Here is a 20,110-nt window from a genome sequence, read left to right as displayed (position 1 = left end):
CCCGGAGCAACTGGAGTTTAGATACAACCAAAGTGCAAAATTTCACTCTTTTAACTCCTGTATCTCTTACCAATAAATAGTTTCTTCTTAGGCAACTCATTCTACCCTATATTTATAATCGTAAAATTTGTCAAGATTGGGAGAAATTTATGGGCCTGATTATTCCTGGTCCCACAGAGATGGGTTAGGAGGTGAGACCAGGGGCAAAGAAAAATAACACATCAGATCAGCTTTCTAATATGTTCCCACCCCCAGGAAATCCAGCAGCAGTGGGTAGCCAAACATGTCCATTAATGGGCCAATTGGGGCAACGTTAATGGCACTGCCACAATCTTCTTGACAGCAGATGGGCCACAGGTGAGGCTAGAGTCCAGCTTTTAACTAAAGGCAACACCCTGGCAACAGACTGGGGGAAGGGGAGTGGCAGGGGGGAGGGGGGGTTGCCACCAAAGCCTCCATTCAATCACCCCAGTACAGACCCGCTATGGGATGTGACAGTCACAGCCAAGGCCGCAAACCATGCTGTGGAGGTGTTCCCCCTCCACACTATTGGCCTGACAGCTATGACCACAAGTCGTTTTGAATTTTTCCCAATGCTTCAGAACGTACAAGAACACAAGAAACAGGAGCTGGAGAAGACATATAGCCCATCAAGTCTACTCTGCCATTCAATATGATCATGGCTGACTTTGTCTTCAACTCCATTTTCCCACCCACTCCCCATATCCCTTAATTCCCTGATCTATCCATCACAGCCTTAAGCGTGGAGCACGCACAACCCTCTGGGGTAGAGAATTCCAAATATTCACAATCCCTTGAGTGAAGAAATTTCACCTCATCCCAGTTCTAAGTGATCAGCCCCTTATTCTGAGACTGTGCCCCCCGTGTTTTAGATTCTCTGACTGGCAAAAACAATCTCTCAGCGTCTACCCTATCAAGACTTTTCAGGATTTTTTAGGTTTCAATGAGATTGCTTCTCATTTTTCTAAACTCCAGAGGTTACGGGCCCAATTTACTCAGCTTCTCATTATAGGTCAACCCCCCCCATCCTAGGGACAAATTTAGTGAACCTTCGCTGTGCTGCCTCTAATGTAAGTATATCCTTTCTTAAATGTGGAGACGAAACGGCACATAGTATTCCAGATGTGGTCTCACCAAAACCCTGTACGATTGTGGCAAGACTTATGTATTCTTGTACTCCAACCACCTTGCAATAAAGGCCAACATGCCATTTGTTTTTCCTACTTGTTTGCTGCATCTGTACACTCACTTTCTGCGTTCCTTGTATGGGCACACCCAAGTCTCTTTGAAGATCAACATTTAGAAGTTTCAAACATTTTTAAAAATATTCTGCTTTTCTATTCCTATGACCAAAGTGAATAACTTCACATTTCTCTTCATTCTACTCCATAAGCCATCTTGTTGCTCACTCACCTAACCTGTCTCCATCTCTTTGTAGCATCTCTTGTCCTCCCCACAGCTTGCCTTTCCACCTAGCTTGGTATCATCAGCAAACTTAGATACATTACTGTCTGTCTCTTCATCTAAGTCATTAATATAGATTGAAAATATCTGAGAGTCCAACATTGATCCTTGCGGCACTCCACTATTCATTGCCTGCTAACTTGAAAAAGCCCATTTATTCCCACTCTCTGCTTTCTATCCATTAACCAATTCTCCATCCATGCTAAAATATTACCCCAACTCCATAAGCTCATATCTTTCCCATTAACCTTTTATGTTGCACCTTACTGAATGCCTTTTGGAAATCCAGGTAGACGACATCCACTGGCTCCCCTTTATCTATCTTCCTAGTTACATCCTCAAAAAACTCTAATAAATGTGTCAAACAGGACTTCCCTTTAATAAAACCATATTGACTTGTTCTAATCATAACATGCTTTTCTAAGTACATTGTTAAGACGTCCTTAATAATAGATTCCAGCATTTTCTCAGCAACTAATGTTAGGCTAATCTGCCTGCAGTTCACAATTTTCTCTCCCCTTCTTTCTTAAAAAGTGCTGTAATATTTTCCAGCTTCCAATCTAATGGGACTGTTCCCAAATTCAAGGAATGTTGGCAAGTCATATTCATTATCTTTGCAGTTACCTCTTTTGGACCCCAAGGGTATAGACAGGGATTTGTTAGATTTGTCAGTATTTAATTGCAATTAAATACTGACAGCACAGTTCCTCCAATACGTTTTCTCTGTTGATATTAATTTCCTTAATTTCAGCGGTCCTTTTAGCCCCTGGGTTGGACACCCTTTTAGTTTCCTGCCTGCTTCAGCATCTTCCATCTTTCCCAAAGGGACTAACAGTTGCCACAGCTCCTCCTATTGGGCCTTCCACTTACCTGGTCCACCCACCAGGACTATTGGACAGGGGTCACAGAGATGACTTTATAATCAACTGCCTCCAGGAAGGTCGCAACTGACACCACTCCATGGCCACATCCAGGTTTCTGACCCGAAATTATGGCCAACATCAGGATGCAATCCAATCCAGTAAATTCAGTCCATGTTGATTGAATCTGTCATCCACGTGACTACATTCAAGATGATATGACAATTTCCAGGTCAAGAGATAACTGCAGAGATTTATGTTTATTCCTGGAGTTATTCCATGTTAGGAAAAATGGTGGCATTTTGTATATTAACATAGAATAAAATCATACTAAAATGGTTTGCATGTCATTTTTCATGTGAATTATTTCTGCAATGGAAAAACAAAGGGGAATATTAAAAAGGAAAGTATTGGAGTTTATTAGGTTGTACACACTGAAATCTGCAATAAACTAATTAACATGTGTTATGCCCAGAAATTTAACAAACATATCAAATTGCAAACAAATACTGACAGAGCAGTTTCATATGCACATTAATATGTTTATTGCTAACACTCAAACAAACTTTGACATTTTTATTTTTTTTGGAGCTGGGAGGAGCAGATGCACTCACATGGCATCCCCTTTCCCTTCCCTTCCATCCCTTTCCCTACCCTGGAGGCCAGCACAGTGTGGAGGCTAAGAGAGTTCCAGCCATCCCACATTCAGAAAGTTGCAGCGAGATGCCCACTTGGCAGCTCCAAGCCGTCAAACAGTTCAGCCTCCTGATGCAGGCGGGCAGTGTGCCTGTTCTGTCAACCAACCGTCCATTTCAGGTGGAAGTCTAAAACTGCCACAGTTAGCTCCAGTTGGAGAGCTCACACCAGCACAGCCACAATAAGTCAATTCCTTTGATCCCATAATGATTCATTTTGACTCCCTTTGCCCGCTCTGTTTATTTCTGTGAGTATTTTTATTGAGCCTGCAATTACTGATGAGATAATTGAAAACATTAAATTTGAACAGCAACTGAGGCCATGGCGTTCTTCCAACAAGACATCATTTATAAGTGGATCTCACTGTGCTTTCATTATGGCAGCTATATGTGTGAAAAGTTGATACTTATTTAATAAGCAGAGCTGAACAGGAGAAATCTCACTGCCCACCACGGTGAACATCTTGTCCATTTGTATGTGCTACTTTTTGACTTTAAGTGATTCTTGTGTTTCTATGACAATGTTATTTATATCACACTACAACTCTATAGCTTTTTCACATTTCACAGGAATAACGTCACAATTAAGAACAGATGGCGATGTGAAAAAAGATTTCACTTGGATGTCACCTGATTCACTCTAGAATTTTTGTAGCAATCTCTGCTGTTCAACATTAAAATTTACATCATTCATCCTTCTAATTTTAGTAAGTTATCTAAATGTTGTTGCTCATCTGCGTGATATAAACAACAAGGAAGATGAGGAGCATTGAGATCTGATCTACCCTCACAAGCGGTGCTGACGATAGTTCACTTTGTTGCCTGTGGGTCCAGCCACTGGGAGATCTGATTTTTCCTTGTTTTCTCTCCTTTTTTGTTGGGATTTTACATCAGATTTTTTTTTTCAGCTTCAGTGTCTCAGATCTCTTGGTTGAACCCAAAACCCCTATGGCCGGAGGAGCACCTCTAGCTATCTCATCAAATGTCTACATCATTTGTAGCCATTCCAGGGGTTAAATACTCTTTACTGGATGTAACCTTATGGTTAGATTACATGCACTCAGGTTCCTTCTCAATCTCAGAATTTGGTGAATAAATACAATGCTTAACCTATAAACTGTCATGTGGCTTTATTAATCAGTTAAAGGATAAAAGTACAATAACAATTAATCCCTGTAGTTTTATAATGGTTGCACCTTCATTAACTGTCCTTGGAGGACAGATAACAACAGTTGCTTCTGCCATGCTAAACTGTAATGCAAACTAGACCAGACACAAGAGGCCAGATTTTTACTGAGCTGGGACAACTACAGAGCCATTTGAAAATGGTGGGGGAACTGCTAAGCATCTCCTAACTCCCCACAATTTTCATGGAGTGTGGCCAACTTCTCCATGACTCGTGGTTCACAGCCCCACAGAGGAGTCATGAACAATCGTCTGGATTTAAGAACATTTTAAAGGCAATTTCAAAAGGTTTCACCTATGCCCCTCAACCACTCCTCTTGGCCCTTCATACTCTCCATGCCAACTCATGCCCCCCCGCTACTTCGCATAGCCTCTCAAACTCTTCAGCCTAATTCAATGGCAACTCATGCTCCTTCTGTACCCATTCACCCTGTATGCACTATGTACAAAACCAATGAACTATATAATAACAATGACAACTATGGAAATGCTGAGGAAAAAAAACACTCAGAAATGTTCGTTGAAAAAAACCTGCTATTCCTACAACCCTATAAAGGTTTCAATCCGACAGGCCATTACAAATTTCAATAGCAGAGGCTTCAAATACTTCACATTTCTTAACCTTTTCCAAATAAATATTCACAGAAAGAACAATTTATTATGACTACTTAAAGATGTCAATCAACCAAAGTCAACAATTCATTTGTCAAAACAGAATCCCTATCGTATTCATGCTTTATTGGACTGGGCTCTTAGCCAAGCATGCACAATGAGGACAGGTGGAAACCCAGGCATTGTTATTACATTGTTCGTTGGTATGGAGAGTATGAGGGGTCATGGGGAGTGGCCGGGGTGAGGGGGGGGAGGGGGTGCATGAGTTGGCATTGAGTTGGCATGAAGGATATGAGGGGCTATGGGGAGTGGTTGGGATGTGAGAGGTGTGAGGGATCAGAGCTAGAGGGCCTAACTGCCTTTATTACAACTGGGAGTCCCAGAGGAACAGGGCAGGCCTTGTAATGAGCCCACGGCGGCACTCGCCTGCCCCTGTGGCCTCCTTGGATCTTCTTCTGGGGTTGGTGGGCCTGACTCCATTTCACACTCACTTCCCCGAAGTGAAAGTTGCACTATTTGGTATTTTAAACTGAGGCAAATCTGCTGAGTTGGGAAATTTCCTGACTTGAGCTACCCCTTGGTAGCAAAAATCTGGCCCAATTTCTTAAATATTAATCTTTATGCTGTTGATTATTGCTGACCAGCCATGGACCCTCGCTGCCTCTTGCCTATCTATGTTTCTGATAGTTTCAGGTGGAATTTTAAATTTGAACAAAGTACTGTTTTTTTTACTTCTGGTTTAATCCAAGCAGATTACAGATTTTCATTGGTCTATCTATCATACTTACTGATGCCATTAAATTATTGAAGATCCAGTTGCAGGACAAAAATTAAAACTAAATGTTATTGAGATGATGCTTACTGTATCAGGCAGTTCTTAGGAGGCTGAGATGCCGGAACAACCATTCATCAGATGTTCTGAAAACTACACAGGTTTATTCAAATCCGCAATAAATTTTACAAATTTGTAGCTCCCCAATGTGTCTGTGCATAAATGCACCACATGGTGTGGTTACTGAACCGTACAGACTCTTGAATGGTTCTGGATAGATGCTGGGCATTTTCTCACTGAGCTGAACCTGATCTCAAGCTATAGTAAGGGCAGTATGATTGGCTTCAGGACTATGGAAGGAACATAGCTAGGGTTCCCAATCCTGAGTGACCACTGGGCAGAGCTACATTCCAGTGAGGAGAGGAACAAGCTTTCCAGAGATGCTTTTCACAGATGAGTAGCTTGTGAACACTCACTAGACAGTCTCAGCCATCAATCAGATCATGTGGACAAAGTACTGCAGAGCTGGATTTACACCAGTAGAACTGTATGTCAACATATATTAGTTTCTAGGAAAGAAATGGAGAAGACTGAAAACATTTTTAACACCAATCAGCGATATGATGAAGTTATTGTTTCACTGACGGTAATCGCCCAACAACCTCTGCACACAAATATGCCAAAACGCCTTGCAGAATAGTTTCCTTGGTTACATTTCCTCATTGAATTTCCAATGACAAAAGATCCTAAATCAAGGTCTTGCCTGCCCATGGAGCACCAGGTATGATAGTGATCATAAGTCACCTAGCCAAAGGCTAACAACAAGCTTGTTTTGATTTGCTCTGAAGTGTGCAGTTAATGAGTGAACATATAAAGATATCCCCCTACTGAGTATGGCCCACACTGAGTAATTGTAAAGATGTCAAAGGGAGTTTTGACAAAATGCTTCTACTTGCTGCCACCTTTACAATTACTGAATTAGGTGTTCTACGAACAGATGGGCCACTGCATTATGAATTTTTATTAGCATAAGAAACCCCTCTGACACAGAAATTCCTGATGCTGAGTGTTCAATCATTTGTATGATTTGAATATAGGCCAGACCCATTGCTTGGATGATCCAGTATAGAAACAATATTTTCTTTTTAATGCTTACCTGTATTGGGTCAGTTTCCTGTCTCAGCTGTTCCAGCTGGTGTTTGTGTTGACAATCACAAGATTCTTCAGCAGGTCTGAAGTCAAGAGAATTAGTTTGCATCTGGTCACTAAGCCACAACTGTGTCCTCAGGGATGATGGTGCTGTAGCCCCACAAACAGGTTGGTGTTTTATCGGCATAAAACTGTGTCTTTGTCCAGAAGCCTCCCAGTCATCTGAGGTTGGCTTGGTGGCACGTAAGGCACTGAACGTTAAATCTAAGTGGTTTTTGCTGGCTGTGGTAGTTGGAAAAGAAGAGTCCCCAGCACCTTTATAAAAATTCTCAAATCTGTATTGCCCAATGGAAATTGAAGACTGGTTCTGGGTGGGTTCTTTGGTACACGTACCCCAACTCTTAGTGTCTTCAGTTCTCAAATGATCCATATTGCGATACGTAAAATTATCCAGTTCATTTACTCCATAAGTACATGGCTCCACATTGCAGTTGGATAGATCTGCCATACTGTTTACAGAATCCACATTCCCAGTAGCCCCACACTCAGGGTTACACTCCCCTGCACCAATGAGTTTGGAGAGTGATGACCATTTCCTGATGGGTCTGGGGTCCTTCATGTCTAAAGAAGCTTTGGGTGCAAAAAAGTTTTTTGGCTTGCCAGGCAGTGTCAGGGATATATTACATTTAGCACACGCAACTTTGTCCTGATGTCTTGGTCTAGTTGATGAAGAGTTGGAGGTGGAAGGCATGACATGGGCTGTGGGGATGGTAATCTGAGGTCTGTTTGGTTTGAAGGATGAGATGCCACTTGAGCTTGAGTGGTCTATAGAGAGAGAGAACAAACTCAATTAATTGGAACAGCAGGGGAAACTTCACTACCATTGAAAACAGGACACTTTGAAAGACTTCAGCTTTGAAAAGGGCATCTTTACAGGAAAATACATGTAATAAACATAACTTTGTTAAAGGCTAATTAACTGAAGAAATCAAAATCATTTCCAGTAACTTCATAAACTATTGGAAATAACTAATAACTAAATAACTAATACCAAAGTTAACGTGGATCATAGTTCATTCTGGGCAGCACACCTTATGATATATTAGTTTTTGAGGGAGTGCAGTGTAGATATACTAAATTGATAATTGGACTCCAAGGGCTAAATTAAAAGGAGAAATTACACAAACCAAGTTTTAAATCCTAGAATTTAGAACATTAAGTGTAATTTGGCCAAAGTTTTCAAGATATTAAGGGGAACTAATAGGGTAGATAGAAAGGAACTATTTCCCCTGGCTAAGAAATCTAGGAGACAGCCTAAAAATTAGAGCCAAGCATTTCAGGGGTGAAGATAGGAAAGACATCTGATGCAAAAGGTGGTAGATGCCTGGAACCCTCTTCCACACCAGGTTCATTTTAACTCTGAGAGTGATAGATTTCTGATATATTGATAGATTAACCAAAGTTATTAAGAGATCTGGGGAAAAAGCAGGCATGTGGAGTTAGGCCACTGATCAGCCATGACAGTGAATGGTAGAACAGGCTCATGTGGATCAGCAATCTCCTATCTCTATATGTTCCTATGTAACTAGCTTACACCCTTGATCTCTATAGGCAGAACAGGCGTGAAGAGCTGAATGGTCTATTCCTACTTATATGTTCCATGCAGTGAGTTCCTAATTTTAGTTAAGAACATAAAAAAATAGGGCTCAATGGGGCCTTTTGGATTTTCAAACCTGCTCCGCCATTCTATAAAATCATGCTCAATCTTCTACCCATACTCCACCTTCTCACATAATCCCCATGTCCTTTCATTCCCTTAGTACCTAAAAACCTATTGATCCTTATACGAACACAAGAATATGGCTGTTTGATGAAAAAGGAAATTAAGCCATGGCATTTGTCAAGTGTAAAAGGCAGGAAAAAAAATCAGAGGAAAATCCAACTCACAACACTGACTTCCCTGCCAACCTTTGTGAACAGGGCATAGTAAAGTGAGGAGGGAGTGAGAGATTTAAAGATTGAAAGGCTGGAGGAAGGAAATATTAACAACACGCTTACAGCATACTGGTTAAAATGTATTTTCTATGATCTTTTTAAGAAATATATATAAAATATTCTGTAATAGGCCTTCATTCCCAGTATAATATTTAGAAATTGCAGGCTAGGCTACCTTAATCCTGTCGCATTGCTGGTTAGGAATGCCCTCTGGTGTTTAGGCTAGGAACTGCTGCTTTGTTCAACTATAAAAGCACCAGCAAAAGGGCTGCCTGCTGTTCCAATTAGCTCTATCAGGTCTTTCAGCAATTTTCAGCATATCAGAGAAAAGTTGTATTTTTTTTGATATTTGATATTAGTAAAAAAACATTAAAAAAAAAAAATATATATATAAATAGATTCTTAAAAATATTTACTATATAAGAAATGAAAGCATGATCAATGTTTTCTCAACATGAATAACTATTAACTTATGTTGTACAAATTAATTCCAAGACAGAAAAAAATCATTTGATAGTATTCTATTCCTTCCTACAATATAACAAAAGTATTATATGTCACGACGTAACTATACGGTCCTATTGCTTAGTGGGCCTGATCTTTAATTGGTGGATCTTTTATTTCTGTTGAAGACAACAGGAGAGATATAAAACACAATGTCGACTCAGTATTTCTCGTTTCACACTGTCACACAAAGTCTAGATCTACCTCTGTAATGTAAACTAGGTGCTTTTAAAATTCCTGGTAGTGCACTGTTCAACACTTCTCTGTGCAATTTTCATAGTTATTAGTTAGCGGAAGCAGCAAGCAATAGACAGAGATAAGCGATCCCACAGCCAATGGATCAAATCTAAGCTCTGTAGTTTTGCCACATCCAGTCGCGAATGGTGGTGGACATAATTAAACAACTAACAGGAGGAAGAGGCTCCACAAATATCCCTATCTTCAATAATGGGAGAGCCCATTACATCAGTGCAAAAGATAAGGCTGAAACATTTGCAACAATCTTCAGCCAGAAGTGCCGAGTAGGTGATCCATCTTGGCCTTCACCCGAGGTTCCCAGCATCACAGATCCCAGTCTTCAGCCAATTCACTTCATTCCACATGATATCAAGAAATGTCTGAAGGCACTGGATACTGCAAAGATTATGGGCCCTGACAATATTCCAGCAATAGTACTGAAGACTTGTGCTCCAGAACTAGCTTGTTACCGAGCCAAGCTATTCCAGTACAGCTACAACACAGGCATCTACTTGGCAATGTGGAAAATTACCCAGGTATGTCCTGTCCACAAAAAGCAGGAAAAATACAACCTGGCCAATTACCGCCCCATCAGTCTACTCTTGATCATCAGCAAAGTGATGGAAGCAAACATTGACAGTTCTATCAAGTGGTACATGCTCAGCAATAACCTGCTCACTAATGGTTGGTTTGGGTTCCGCCAGAGCCACTCGGCTCCTGACCTGATTGCAGCCTTCATCCAAAGATGGACATATGAGCTGAACTCCCAGGGCGGGGTGAGAGTGACTGCCCTTGACATCAAGGCAGCATTTATTACAGTGTGGCATCAAGGACCCCTAGCAAAACTGGAAGCAGAGGGAAAAGCCTGCAATAATTGGAGTCATACTGAGTACAAAGGAAGAAGGTTGTGGTTGTTGGAGGTCAATCATCTCAGTTCCAGGACATCACCACAGGAGTTCCTCAGGGTAATGTCCTAGACCCAACCATCTTCAGCTGCTTCATCAATGACCTTCCTTCCATCATAAGGTCAGAAATGGCGATGTTCGCTGATGATTGCACAATGTTCAGCACCATTCACAACTCCTCAGTCACTGAAGCAGTCCATGTCCACATGCAGCCAGACCTGTAACTAATAGTGGCAAATAACATTCATGCCACACAAGTGGAGACAATGACCATCTCAACAAGAGAGAATCTAACCACTGCCCCTTGACATTCAATAGCATTACCATTGCTAAATCCCCCACTATCAACATCCTGGGGGTTGCCATTGACCAGAAACTGGACCAGCGAACAAATACTCTGCTACAAGAGCAGGCCAGAGGCTGTGAATTCTGCACAGTGATTCACCTTCTGACTCCCCAAAGCCTGTCCACCATCTACAATCACAAGGCAAGAGTGTGATGGAATACTCTAGAATGCAGCTCTAACAACACTCAAGAAGCTAGACACCATCCAGGACATAGCAGCCCACTTGATTGGTACCCCATCCACCATGTTAAACATTCACTCCGTGCACCACCGACACACAGTAGCAGCAGTGTATACCATCTACAAACGCACTGCTGCAAATTACTAGAGCTCCTCCAATAGCACATTCCAAACCAGAGATCTCTATCAACTAGAAGGACAAAGGCAACAGGTGCATGGAGGCACCACAACTTGCAAGTTCCCCTCCAAGCCAGACACCATCCTGACTTGGAACTACATTGCCATTCCTTTACTGTCGCTGGGTCAAAATCCTGGAACTCCCTCCCTAACAGCACTATGGGTGTACCTACACCACATGGACTGCAGCTGTTCAAGAAGGCAGCTCACCACCACCTTCTCAATGGCAATTAGGGATGGGCAATAAATGTTGGCCTAGCCAGCGACATCCACATTCCGTGAAAGAATTAAAAAGAAGTTAACTTGTTTAAAATGAAAAGGCAATCAATTGGAGGAAAATAAGACACAAAGTAAATTAATGTGAATGCATTGCATCATGCTCTATCAAGGGAAATTAAGCTCTGAAATCAGACTTCTTTGAACTTTTTTTCATTTCTGTCTGTGTCACATCGCATTAATCATTCTGGTTACAAAGAGCTTGGATGAATTTTCATCAGTAGCAAAATAAAATTCAGAATATTAGTAATGATCCTAGCTCCTATCCTACCCCCCATTTGTACTTGTCAAAATGAGTGGCCTTACCACACTATTTGAACACTGTAACTGATTAAAGGGAAAGAACTTGCATTTGTGTAGCAAGTTTCACCTCCTCAGGGTGTCCCAAAGCTCTTTACATCCAATTAAGTACTTTTGAAGTGCAATTATTGTTATAATGCAGGAAAATACAGCAACCAAGTTGCTGTTATGACATCAGTCAATTGGTTAAATGTCATAATGGGTCCCAAATGATGAAATTAAAAAAAGCCCAGAAGCTGGCAGATTTAATGAACAAGTCTCCTTTGCACTGACGTGTTACTTGTTCCTTTGTGGTTTATTGGTACAGTGAAGAACTGTGCTTCCTTTGTTTCATGTAAGATACCGTGCAGCAGCACAAAGGCCACATCATGTGTTTTAGTGGGTAGGAAAAGTCTCCCATAGTTGAAATATCTTGGCCTAAACATTTGCCACATTTCTAATTGGGATCGCTTTAATTACCTCATACACTACATAGTGGTGTTTCACTGCTTTAATTTTATATCTACAGCCTGTGTATTTCATAGAATCAATTTCAATACTGTTTGTGAGAAAAAAGAAGTTGCAATCTTTGTTCTGAATCATAAATACACCAATAATAAAAATACACCTAGCCTCTATTTACCATTCAAATATCACATTGGATTTGCTACAAAACAGCTCTGAAGCCCAATGACAATAACGCAAGGTCAGTCACAAAGTTGTTATTAGAACAGGAAAAGGGGTGATTCTTTCCTCTTGTTGGGATGCCAATGACACCAGCCAGGCAATAATTATCTTCTGTAATTACCCTGACAAGAAAATAGTGGGCCTTCTCCTTCAAATGCTATAATCCTTGGGATGCTCCCATGCAGCATGTTGAACCATCACAATGAAGCAATGTCCAAGAAATGATGGTGTGCAATTTGTAGGGAAACTTGGAGGTGATGTTATTCCCGTAACACTGTTGCTGTTTGCTCTTGGTGAGAGAAGTTGCACATGAGGGAGGTCCTATGTATCCTGTAGATCTACAGCCACAGGGCACACCACAGTGATGGAAGGGCTGGATATTGAATCCAGTGGTAGAAGGACTGATCAAGAAAGCTACTTTGTTCTGGATGATGTCAAGTTTCTTGAGTATCATTGCAATTGCATTCTCCCAGACAGGTATTCTGCCATACTTTAAAGATGGACCTTGTAGAAGGAGGAAAGGCTTTGAGGGGGTCAGGAAGTGTGCACTCAGCCTTTCCCCATAAAGCTGATATGACTGGCCCATTTAAACTTCTGACCATTGGCAATTATGTCAATGATGGGAGACTCAGTGATGGTGATGCCATTGAAGGTTGGGGGGCAATGGCTTTCTACTGATCGAGTTTTTTAATTAATTCCTTGGATGTTGATGTAACTCACAAGGCTGGCATTAACTCTAGTTACCCTGTAACTGATATGGTGAATTGTTCTGTTATGGATTGTGTCAAGCTTGATGAGCCATGTCAGAGGACACTTAAGAGTCAATCATGCTGATGTGGGACTGGAGTCACTTATCGTCAGACTGGGTAAGGAAACATACTTATTTTCAAAGGGATGCTGCTAAATCAATTGGATATTTATGACAATTGGACAGCTTCATATCACTTTTATACACATGCCAACATTTTAAAATTTACATATTATTTTTTAACTGAATTCAAATTAACAAATTACCATGGTGGGATTTCAACAGAGTGTAGAGCTCGGAATTACTAGTCCAGTAGCACAGCTTAGTACACTACCAATCCTGTGTAGCACTGGACTGGAGCTGATCACTGGAATTTTTATTGGCAAACAGTCCTGACCTTATGACGGTAGGAACATTATTCATATAACTACTGAAGATGGTTGGATTCATGTTGCTTGCCTGTGGAACTGATGGCCTGGAGATGCAATGATCAGCTTCCAACAACTACAACATTGGCTGGAATTTTGTCAAGCCAACAGGGGTCTTGCCATTGGTTGGAAAACTGGCGGGGAATCCCTGTCAGCCCCTGGGGGACGCCCGACGGAATCAAGTGCACTTTAAGCACTTATGTGGCTATCATTGGGCCTTCCCCTTGACTGAGGGCCCCAGCAGCGAAAGTCCTGCCTGCTGAGAGCTGCTGGCCAATTAGAGGCTGGCAGCTTTTCATGCCACCAGTGTGTGCGGGAACAGTTGCTGGTGGCAATGTACCCATGAGAGATCCAGCATACTGGCATTAACTGGCATCCTGCTGCCGGTGGCCGGGAATCCTACGTCAGCCCTTCCGCCCTCCAACTTAATTGGGGGAGGTGAAGAAGGAAATAACAGAGGCAAGGGGGGATTATGAGAAAAGACTGGCAGCCAACAAAAAGGGGAATCTTGAAGTCTTCTATATGTGCACAAATAGGAAAAGAGTGGTAAAAGGAGGAGTAGGGCTGATTAGGGACCAAAAAGGGGATTAATGCACGGAGGCAGGGGGCATGGCTGAGGTGCTAAATAAATACTTTGCATCTGTCTTTACCAAGGAAGCAGATGCTACCCAGGGCATGGTGATAGAGGAGGAAACTCTGTCACTGGAAGGGGTCAAAATTGATAAGGAGCAGGTCTTGGATAAACTGTTGGTACTTAAAATTGACAAGGCACCAGGACTGGATGAGATGCATCCAAGGATATTGAAGGAAGTGAGAGTAGAAATTGTAGGAGCACTGGCCATAATCTTTCAGTCTCCCCTAGACTCAGGAGAGGTGCCAGAGGACTGAAGAATTGCAAACATTACGTGCTTGTTCAAAAAACGTTGTCAGGATAAGTCCAGCAATTACAGACCAGTCAGGGGGAAGCTTCTAGAAACAATTATTTGGGATAGAATTAATAGTCACATAGAAAAAGGCGGGTTGATTAGCAAGAGCCAGCATGGATTTCTTAAGGGGAAAACATGTTTAACTAACTTGGTGGAGTTTTTTGAAGAGGTAACAGAGAAGGTGGATGAGGGCAATGTTGTTGATGTGGGGTGTACATGGACTTCCAAAAGGCATTCGATACAGTGCCGCACAGCAGACTTGTGAGCAAAGTTATAGTTCATGGAATAAAGGGGACAGTAGCAATGTGGATACATTGGGTGTGCGCTGCCATTTTACATGGGCCGGCCAATTAAGGCCCGTGCAGCGTGATGCTCACCTGGAAGCGCTGAGTGCTCCCTGTGCAGGCAGGGGGAGGGGATTCCCTGAGTTGGGGCCTATGCTCTTTCACGCATGCACACTAAAGAGCACAGAAATCTCCCCAGAGGTGCTTCAGGGAGATTAGTTTAAGTTGTGAAAAATGTAATAAAGTTTAAAATAAATTTTAAGGACATGTCCCCCCATATGAAACTGTCACATGAGCTGGGATATGTCCATTAATTTTTTCAAAAAATTTTATTTAATTAATGAACCCTTCACGAAACGTCATCCCACCCGTGGATGAGGTTTCACGAAAAATGCGAAGGCTGCCTGGACTCTTTGCCTGCCCGCCAACCTTAAGATTGGACAGGCAGCTTTCTTAACAGCTTTAATTACTTTATTAATGGCCTTAAGAGGCCTTTGACAGTTCGGCCCCGCCCCCGCTCACCCACAGGAAAATTCTTCCCATAGGCAAGTTGGTGGAGAGGGCAGATAGGTGGCAGATGAAGTTCAATGCTGAGAAGTGTGAGCTGATTCATTTTGGTAGGAAAAACATGGAGAAACAATGTAAAGTAAGGGGTACAACTCTAAAGGGTGTGCAGGAGCAGAGGGACCTGGGTGTATATCTGCATAAGTCATTAAAGGTGGCAGGACAGGTGTAGAGAGCAGTTAATAAAGCATACAGTATCCTAGACTTTATTAATAGGGGCATATAGTCCAAGACCAAGGAGGTTATGCTGAACTTGTATAGGATACTAGTTGGACCTCAGCTGGAGTATTGTGTACAGTGAACTGTGCCCTCTCATTCTCGATCCTTTTACAAACGGGAACAGTTTCTCCCTACCTACTCCATCCATCCCCTCATGATTTTGAACACCTCTACCAAATCTCCCCTTAGCCTTCTCCTCTCCAAGGAGAACAGTCCCAACCTCTCCAATCTATCTTCATAACTGAAGTTTCTCATCCCTGGAACCATTCTTGTAAACCTCTTTTGCACTCTCTCCAATGAGTTCACATCCTTCCTAAAGTATGGCACCCAGAACTGTATACAATACTCCAGCTGAGGTCTGACTAGTGTCCTATACAAGCTCAGCATAATCTCTTCGCTCTTGCACTCTACGCCCCTATTAATAAAGCCTAGGATACTGTATGCTTTATTAACTGCTCTTTCCACCTGTCCTATCACCATTAGTGACTTATACAAATATATACCCAGGTCCCTCTGCTCCTGCACACACTTCAGAGCTGTACCGCATACTTTATATTGTCTCTCCACATTCTTCCTACCAAAATGAACCCATGAGTCACTCTGGACCATTGAGAGCAATAGAATTTACCATCAGTATCTGTTATCTCATGGATCAATATATCTCTCAATATTTTTATTTTAATTCATTCATGGGATATGGGCATCACTGGCTGAGCCAAGCATTCATTGCCCATCCCTAACTGCCCTTGAGAAGGTGGTAGTGAGTTGCCTTCTTGAATTGCTGCAGTCCCTGTGGTGTAGGAACACTCACAGTGCTGTTAGAGAGGGAGCTCCAGGATTTTGACCCAGTGACAGTCACATTCCCATAAAGCCAGAAGGTCAACCCTAGCTCGATGGAGAGTGTAGAGGGCCTGCACCAGCCATACCAGAGGATGAGGTACAAGTTTTGGATGCTAGCTCTGACTTTAGTCTGTCCTATTTAAAGTGTGGATTTGATGATCCATCCCATTTCTATCTCTCGTTATCTCTGAAGGAGATTCATACAAACTTGAAACGTTAACCCTGTTTCTCTCTTCACAGATGCTGCCAGATCTGCTGAGCATTTCCAGAATTTTTTCTTTTATTTCAATACATCGTTTGCTGTTTGAATTGAAAGCCGAGGAAGTGCCAAAACAACATTGAAAATATCTACTGCATAACTGGATTTATATTTATCGTACGTGTGCTGTCAACTTCATGTGTGTCATTAGCAGCAAAAGAGCAACATTAATGGGCCATTAAATTAGTTTTAAGACTCTTTAGCAGAAAATTGCAAGAAAAATACTGATAGGGAAGACCATTCAGGCAATCTTAGCTCACCCAGCTAGAAAAAAGCTGCAGTCTTGGCAAAGTACCCAGATCCTAAATTCAAGATCAAAAGACAAATGAGGATGTGCAAAGGTATTCAGCATATCCTAGCTCATCCGTGTAAAAATAAACTAATCCACCAGGCCTCCAGTTGTCATTTGTAAATCTGTTTCATGAAGTCTTTAGAATAATTTTATCCACCTGGTGAAAGGTATTAATTAAGCAGCTGGATTCTTAGCCGCTTATATCCCGCCCTCATTGTACCAATCGTGATTATAACCTGCTCTTCTGAGCAGATGTCAAAGGCACTCCTTGAAACCAGTGTGGTTCTTCATTAAACATTCAGACTGGAGTCTAATGACATCACTAGGCCCCTGACTAGAAATTGGACTCTAGCCTGAGTGGGGAAGCTGCTCCAGCCATTGATAAAACCCCCTCCATGAGACTTAGCTTCTTGCCAACAAGCCTTCCTTTTCATGCTGATCAGCGGCCTCCTGCTGGCCGAACCTTTGCTCCCACCAACTAGCTAGTTAGCCCCTCCCGTTCATTTGTGTGGGAAGCTGACTGGCAGCATGGAGGGGAGGCCCTGCCATTAAACTTTCTAGGGCCTCGTGCTGCCAACACGAGGGACAACTTCCATCTTCCTAAATCTCCTTCCAGTTATATTTTCCTCTTTTGTTTCAGAATCAAGATCAAATTTGCTCTTACTAGAGGGGCTAAGTCAGGGGGTATAAGAATTTTTATGTAGCTAAAGGCAAAATTTAAAAGTGTCTTTGACAGCCCTGCATTTATTCAGCATCAAGAATAATTAATGACTAGCAGCACTCATAAGCATATTATAATTATGACAGATAAGACAGTCTTGGCAATTAATCAATTTTAATACTTGATGAGTACCACATTTTGCTTATGAAAAAAGCTCTCAGGGAAAAGGTACCAAAATGAAAATATTGCTTCAAAAGATTAAAATCCATTCAAGGTCTGTCAAAACAAAGACCCAGGTAAGCTCAGTTTTGGTTAATATTAAAAATAATGGGATTAAACCGACAATCATTGTGTTATATTTCTTCACATTTGTTCTCAGGGCACAGGCAAAACTGGCAAGACCACATATATTGCCATTATTTTTCTCATTAACATCCCAGAAGAGAAAGCAGCAGCTGCCAAATTACCCAATATGCAGGGGCTATTCAGTACCTGACATGCAGCCCGAGTAGCACAGGCTTCCTCCCGAAATAAACTCGACCATCCTGCAAACTCCATCAGAGTCAGTGCTAAAAATCACATGCTGGCACTTACACCAGAATCTGCCACCACAGGAGCTTTTGAAGCATTATATTCTGGTGCTTGTAATATGTTTTTCGTTTTAACTGGTTTGAAATATTGTATTGATGGACAAAAAAAAATCCCCATAAAAATTGATAATGAAAGTATTCAGCCTGGGCCAGCCTACAACGTCTGCATTCTATTGGACTTGCTAATTCAAAAATGAAAGACTTCTCTGAATTAGCAACTGCTCAAAGTCCCATGACTTTGTGAGCAAAAATGCCAAATAGAATAAACCCAAGCAGTACTGAGATTTTGAAAAGAAAGAGGCTTTCTGTGTTGAAATACTCCATTGTAAGGTAAACAAAAGGCCCAGTTTCTACTTTTCTCTTTACGATTTGTGACATTTGTCTTGTGTGTGTTAAGACAAAGGAAGCCTATGCGTGGGAATACACCACCTTCCTATTTTTGCCATCCTGGGTCAGCTGTAGCATGGGCAGATGCCAGGAAAAGCACCCTCTACTTCAACAATGCTGCTCAGCCTTGGTATTCTACTGCAATATGGGAGCTCAGACATTTTGATGTTCTCGCTGAGTTTCACAAGTTTTAAGCCAGAACGTGAGCAATTCTGTGCTGTTGATAATTATTGACAGGAAGCTAGGTTGAGACTTCCTGAACTTATTTTAACATATAACAGGTAGCAGATGTCCTTCCTTTGAGTCTGCCATGATTTAAACTGAAGTTTCAAAAGTGAAAGAATGCAATTCTAACATTTTATTGCCCAATAATGGTCTACTTTTCAATAATGTGCAATGGACACATATAACAGGGTAAATATTTGTCTGGGCAGGCTCTTGGCTCAAGCACTGTACAGGGAGCGCACAATCCAACAAAGAGGCCCAAGTTTAATGCAAATTGGTTTTTGGGGCTTACTGAGGGTGAGCTGCATGTACTGGTCACACCTCTATAGGCAGCTTGCACAAGGGAAACCATTAATGTTGCACTTGTAGGCAACAGTCCTCTGGTAAGACCTAGAAAGGAAAGTTGAAATAGGCTAATGAAGTGGGGGGGGCGGGGGGTTGTGTGTGGCCGGGGGTGTGGGGGTGTTGGTGTTGTGATCCAGGGTGGGAGAAAACAATAGCAACAGCATTGGAGCTGGGGGGCCCCTCCTGTATATCCTGGATCCACAGGGAGGGATTTTTAAAAAATACTTCAGAAACGTATCTTTTGTTATCCATTGGAAAAACCCTGATCTGATGGTTGCTCTACTCATCACTGATTCATTTCCACAAGGGGTTCTTCAACAGTTGTTAGGTCCCTAGTAACAAATTCTCAGGCCTAAGACCAGAGACCTGATGAATGGGCCCCACAAATTTAGCAGTAGGATCAACACCTATGCGGATTCAACACAGGCCAGCCCACTGCTAAATGCTTTACACCTAATTTATGCCAGAAAAATAGACTCAAAGCAAACCAATTTCTATCCTATTGTGTATCTAAAAAGAAAGGCTTAAATTTATAAAGAGCCTTATCACATCTCTCAGAAACACCTCAAAGAACACAGCACATTACTTTAAGGTCAGCGACTATAGTTATGTGACAATAAATACTAAAATTAATCTGCTTTCCCTGGTGTTGGTTCAAAGATAGATGTTGGGCAGGATGTTAATAGCAGATTGTCATTAGGCACATAATTCACCATCACAGTTCTTTTTTTGTTCAGCTTAGTGGGATATATTCTCCTATGTAGACTAAACACATTAAAAATACATATATGTTTCTCAAAGGTTTATTTCAAAATGCTGAAAAATGTGACAAAGTGTCAAAAATAAAAATGAACTGGGGGAGAATGCCTTGACACCTGCACATAATGTGTAATAAACCAGTTCTAAAGCTGCCATTACACCACTGCCTTAGGTTCTATGTTACCTAGAGTTGAATGTCTGCAACCTCCATCCCCACCTCCCCCACAGTGGAAGACACG

The 20,110-nt window shown here is 41.7% G+C and overlaps 1 protein-coding gene across 2 annotated transcripts in view; it reads right to left on the bottom strand.

Annotated features, from left to right (window-relative positions):
• cep85l (centrosomal protein 85, like) overlaps positions 1 to 20,110 on the bottom strand; it is a 383,155-nt gene that overhangs the window by 222,015 nt on the left and 141,030 nt on the right. For both annotated transcript variants that reach the window (XM_041187501.1, XM_041187500.1), the window contains exon 3: positions 6,766 to 7,583. In XM_041187501.1, coding sequence (XP_041043435.1) covers positions 6,766 to 7,583 — 818 coding nt within the window. The remainder of the gene's footprint in view (positions 1 to 6,765; positions 7,584 to 20,110) is intronic.

Source organism: Carcharodon carcharias, chromosome 5 (assembly GCF_017639515.1).
Source record: "Carcharodon carcharias isolate sCarCar2 chromosome 5, sCarCar2.pri, whole genome shotgun sequence".
NCBI classification, from domain to species: Eukaryota; Metazoa; Chordata; class Chondrichthyes; order Lamniformes; family Lamnidae; genus Carcharodon; species Carcharodon carcharias.
The sequence above is the reverse complement of the archived record's forward strand: the minus strand, read 5'-3'. Positions and strand labels throughout refer to the sequence as shown.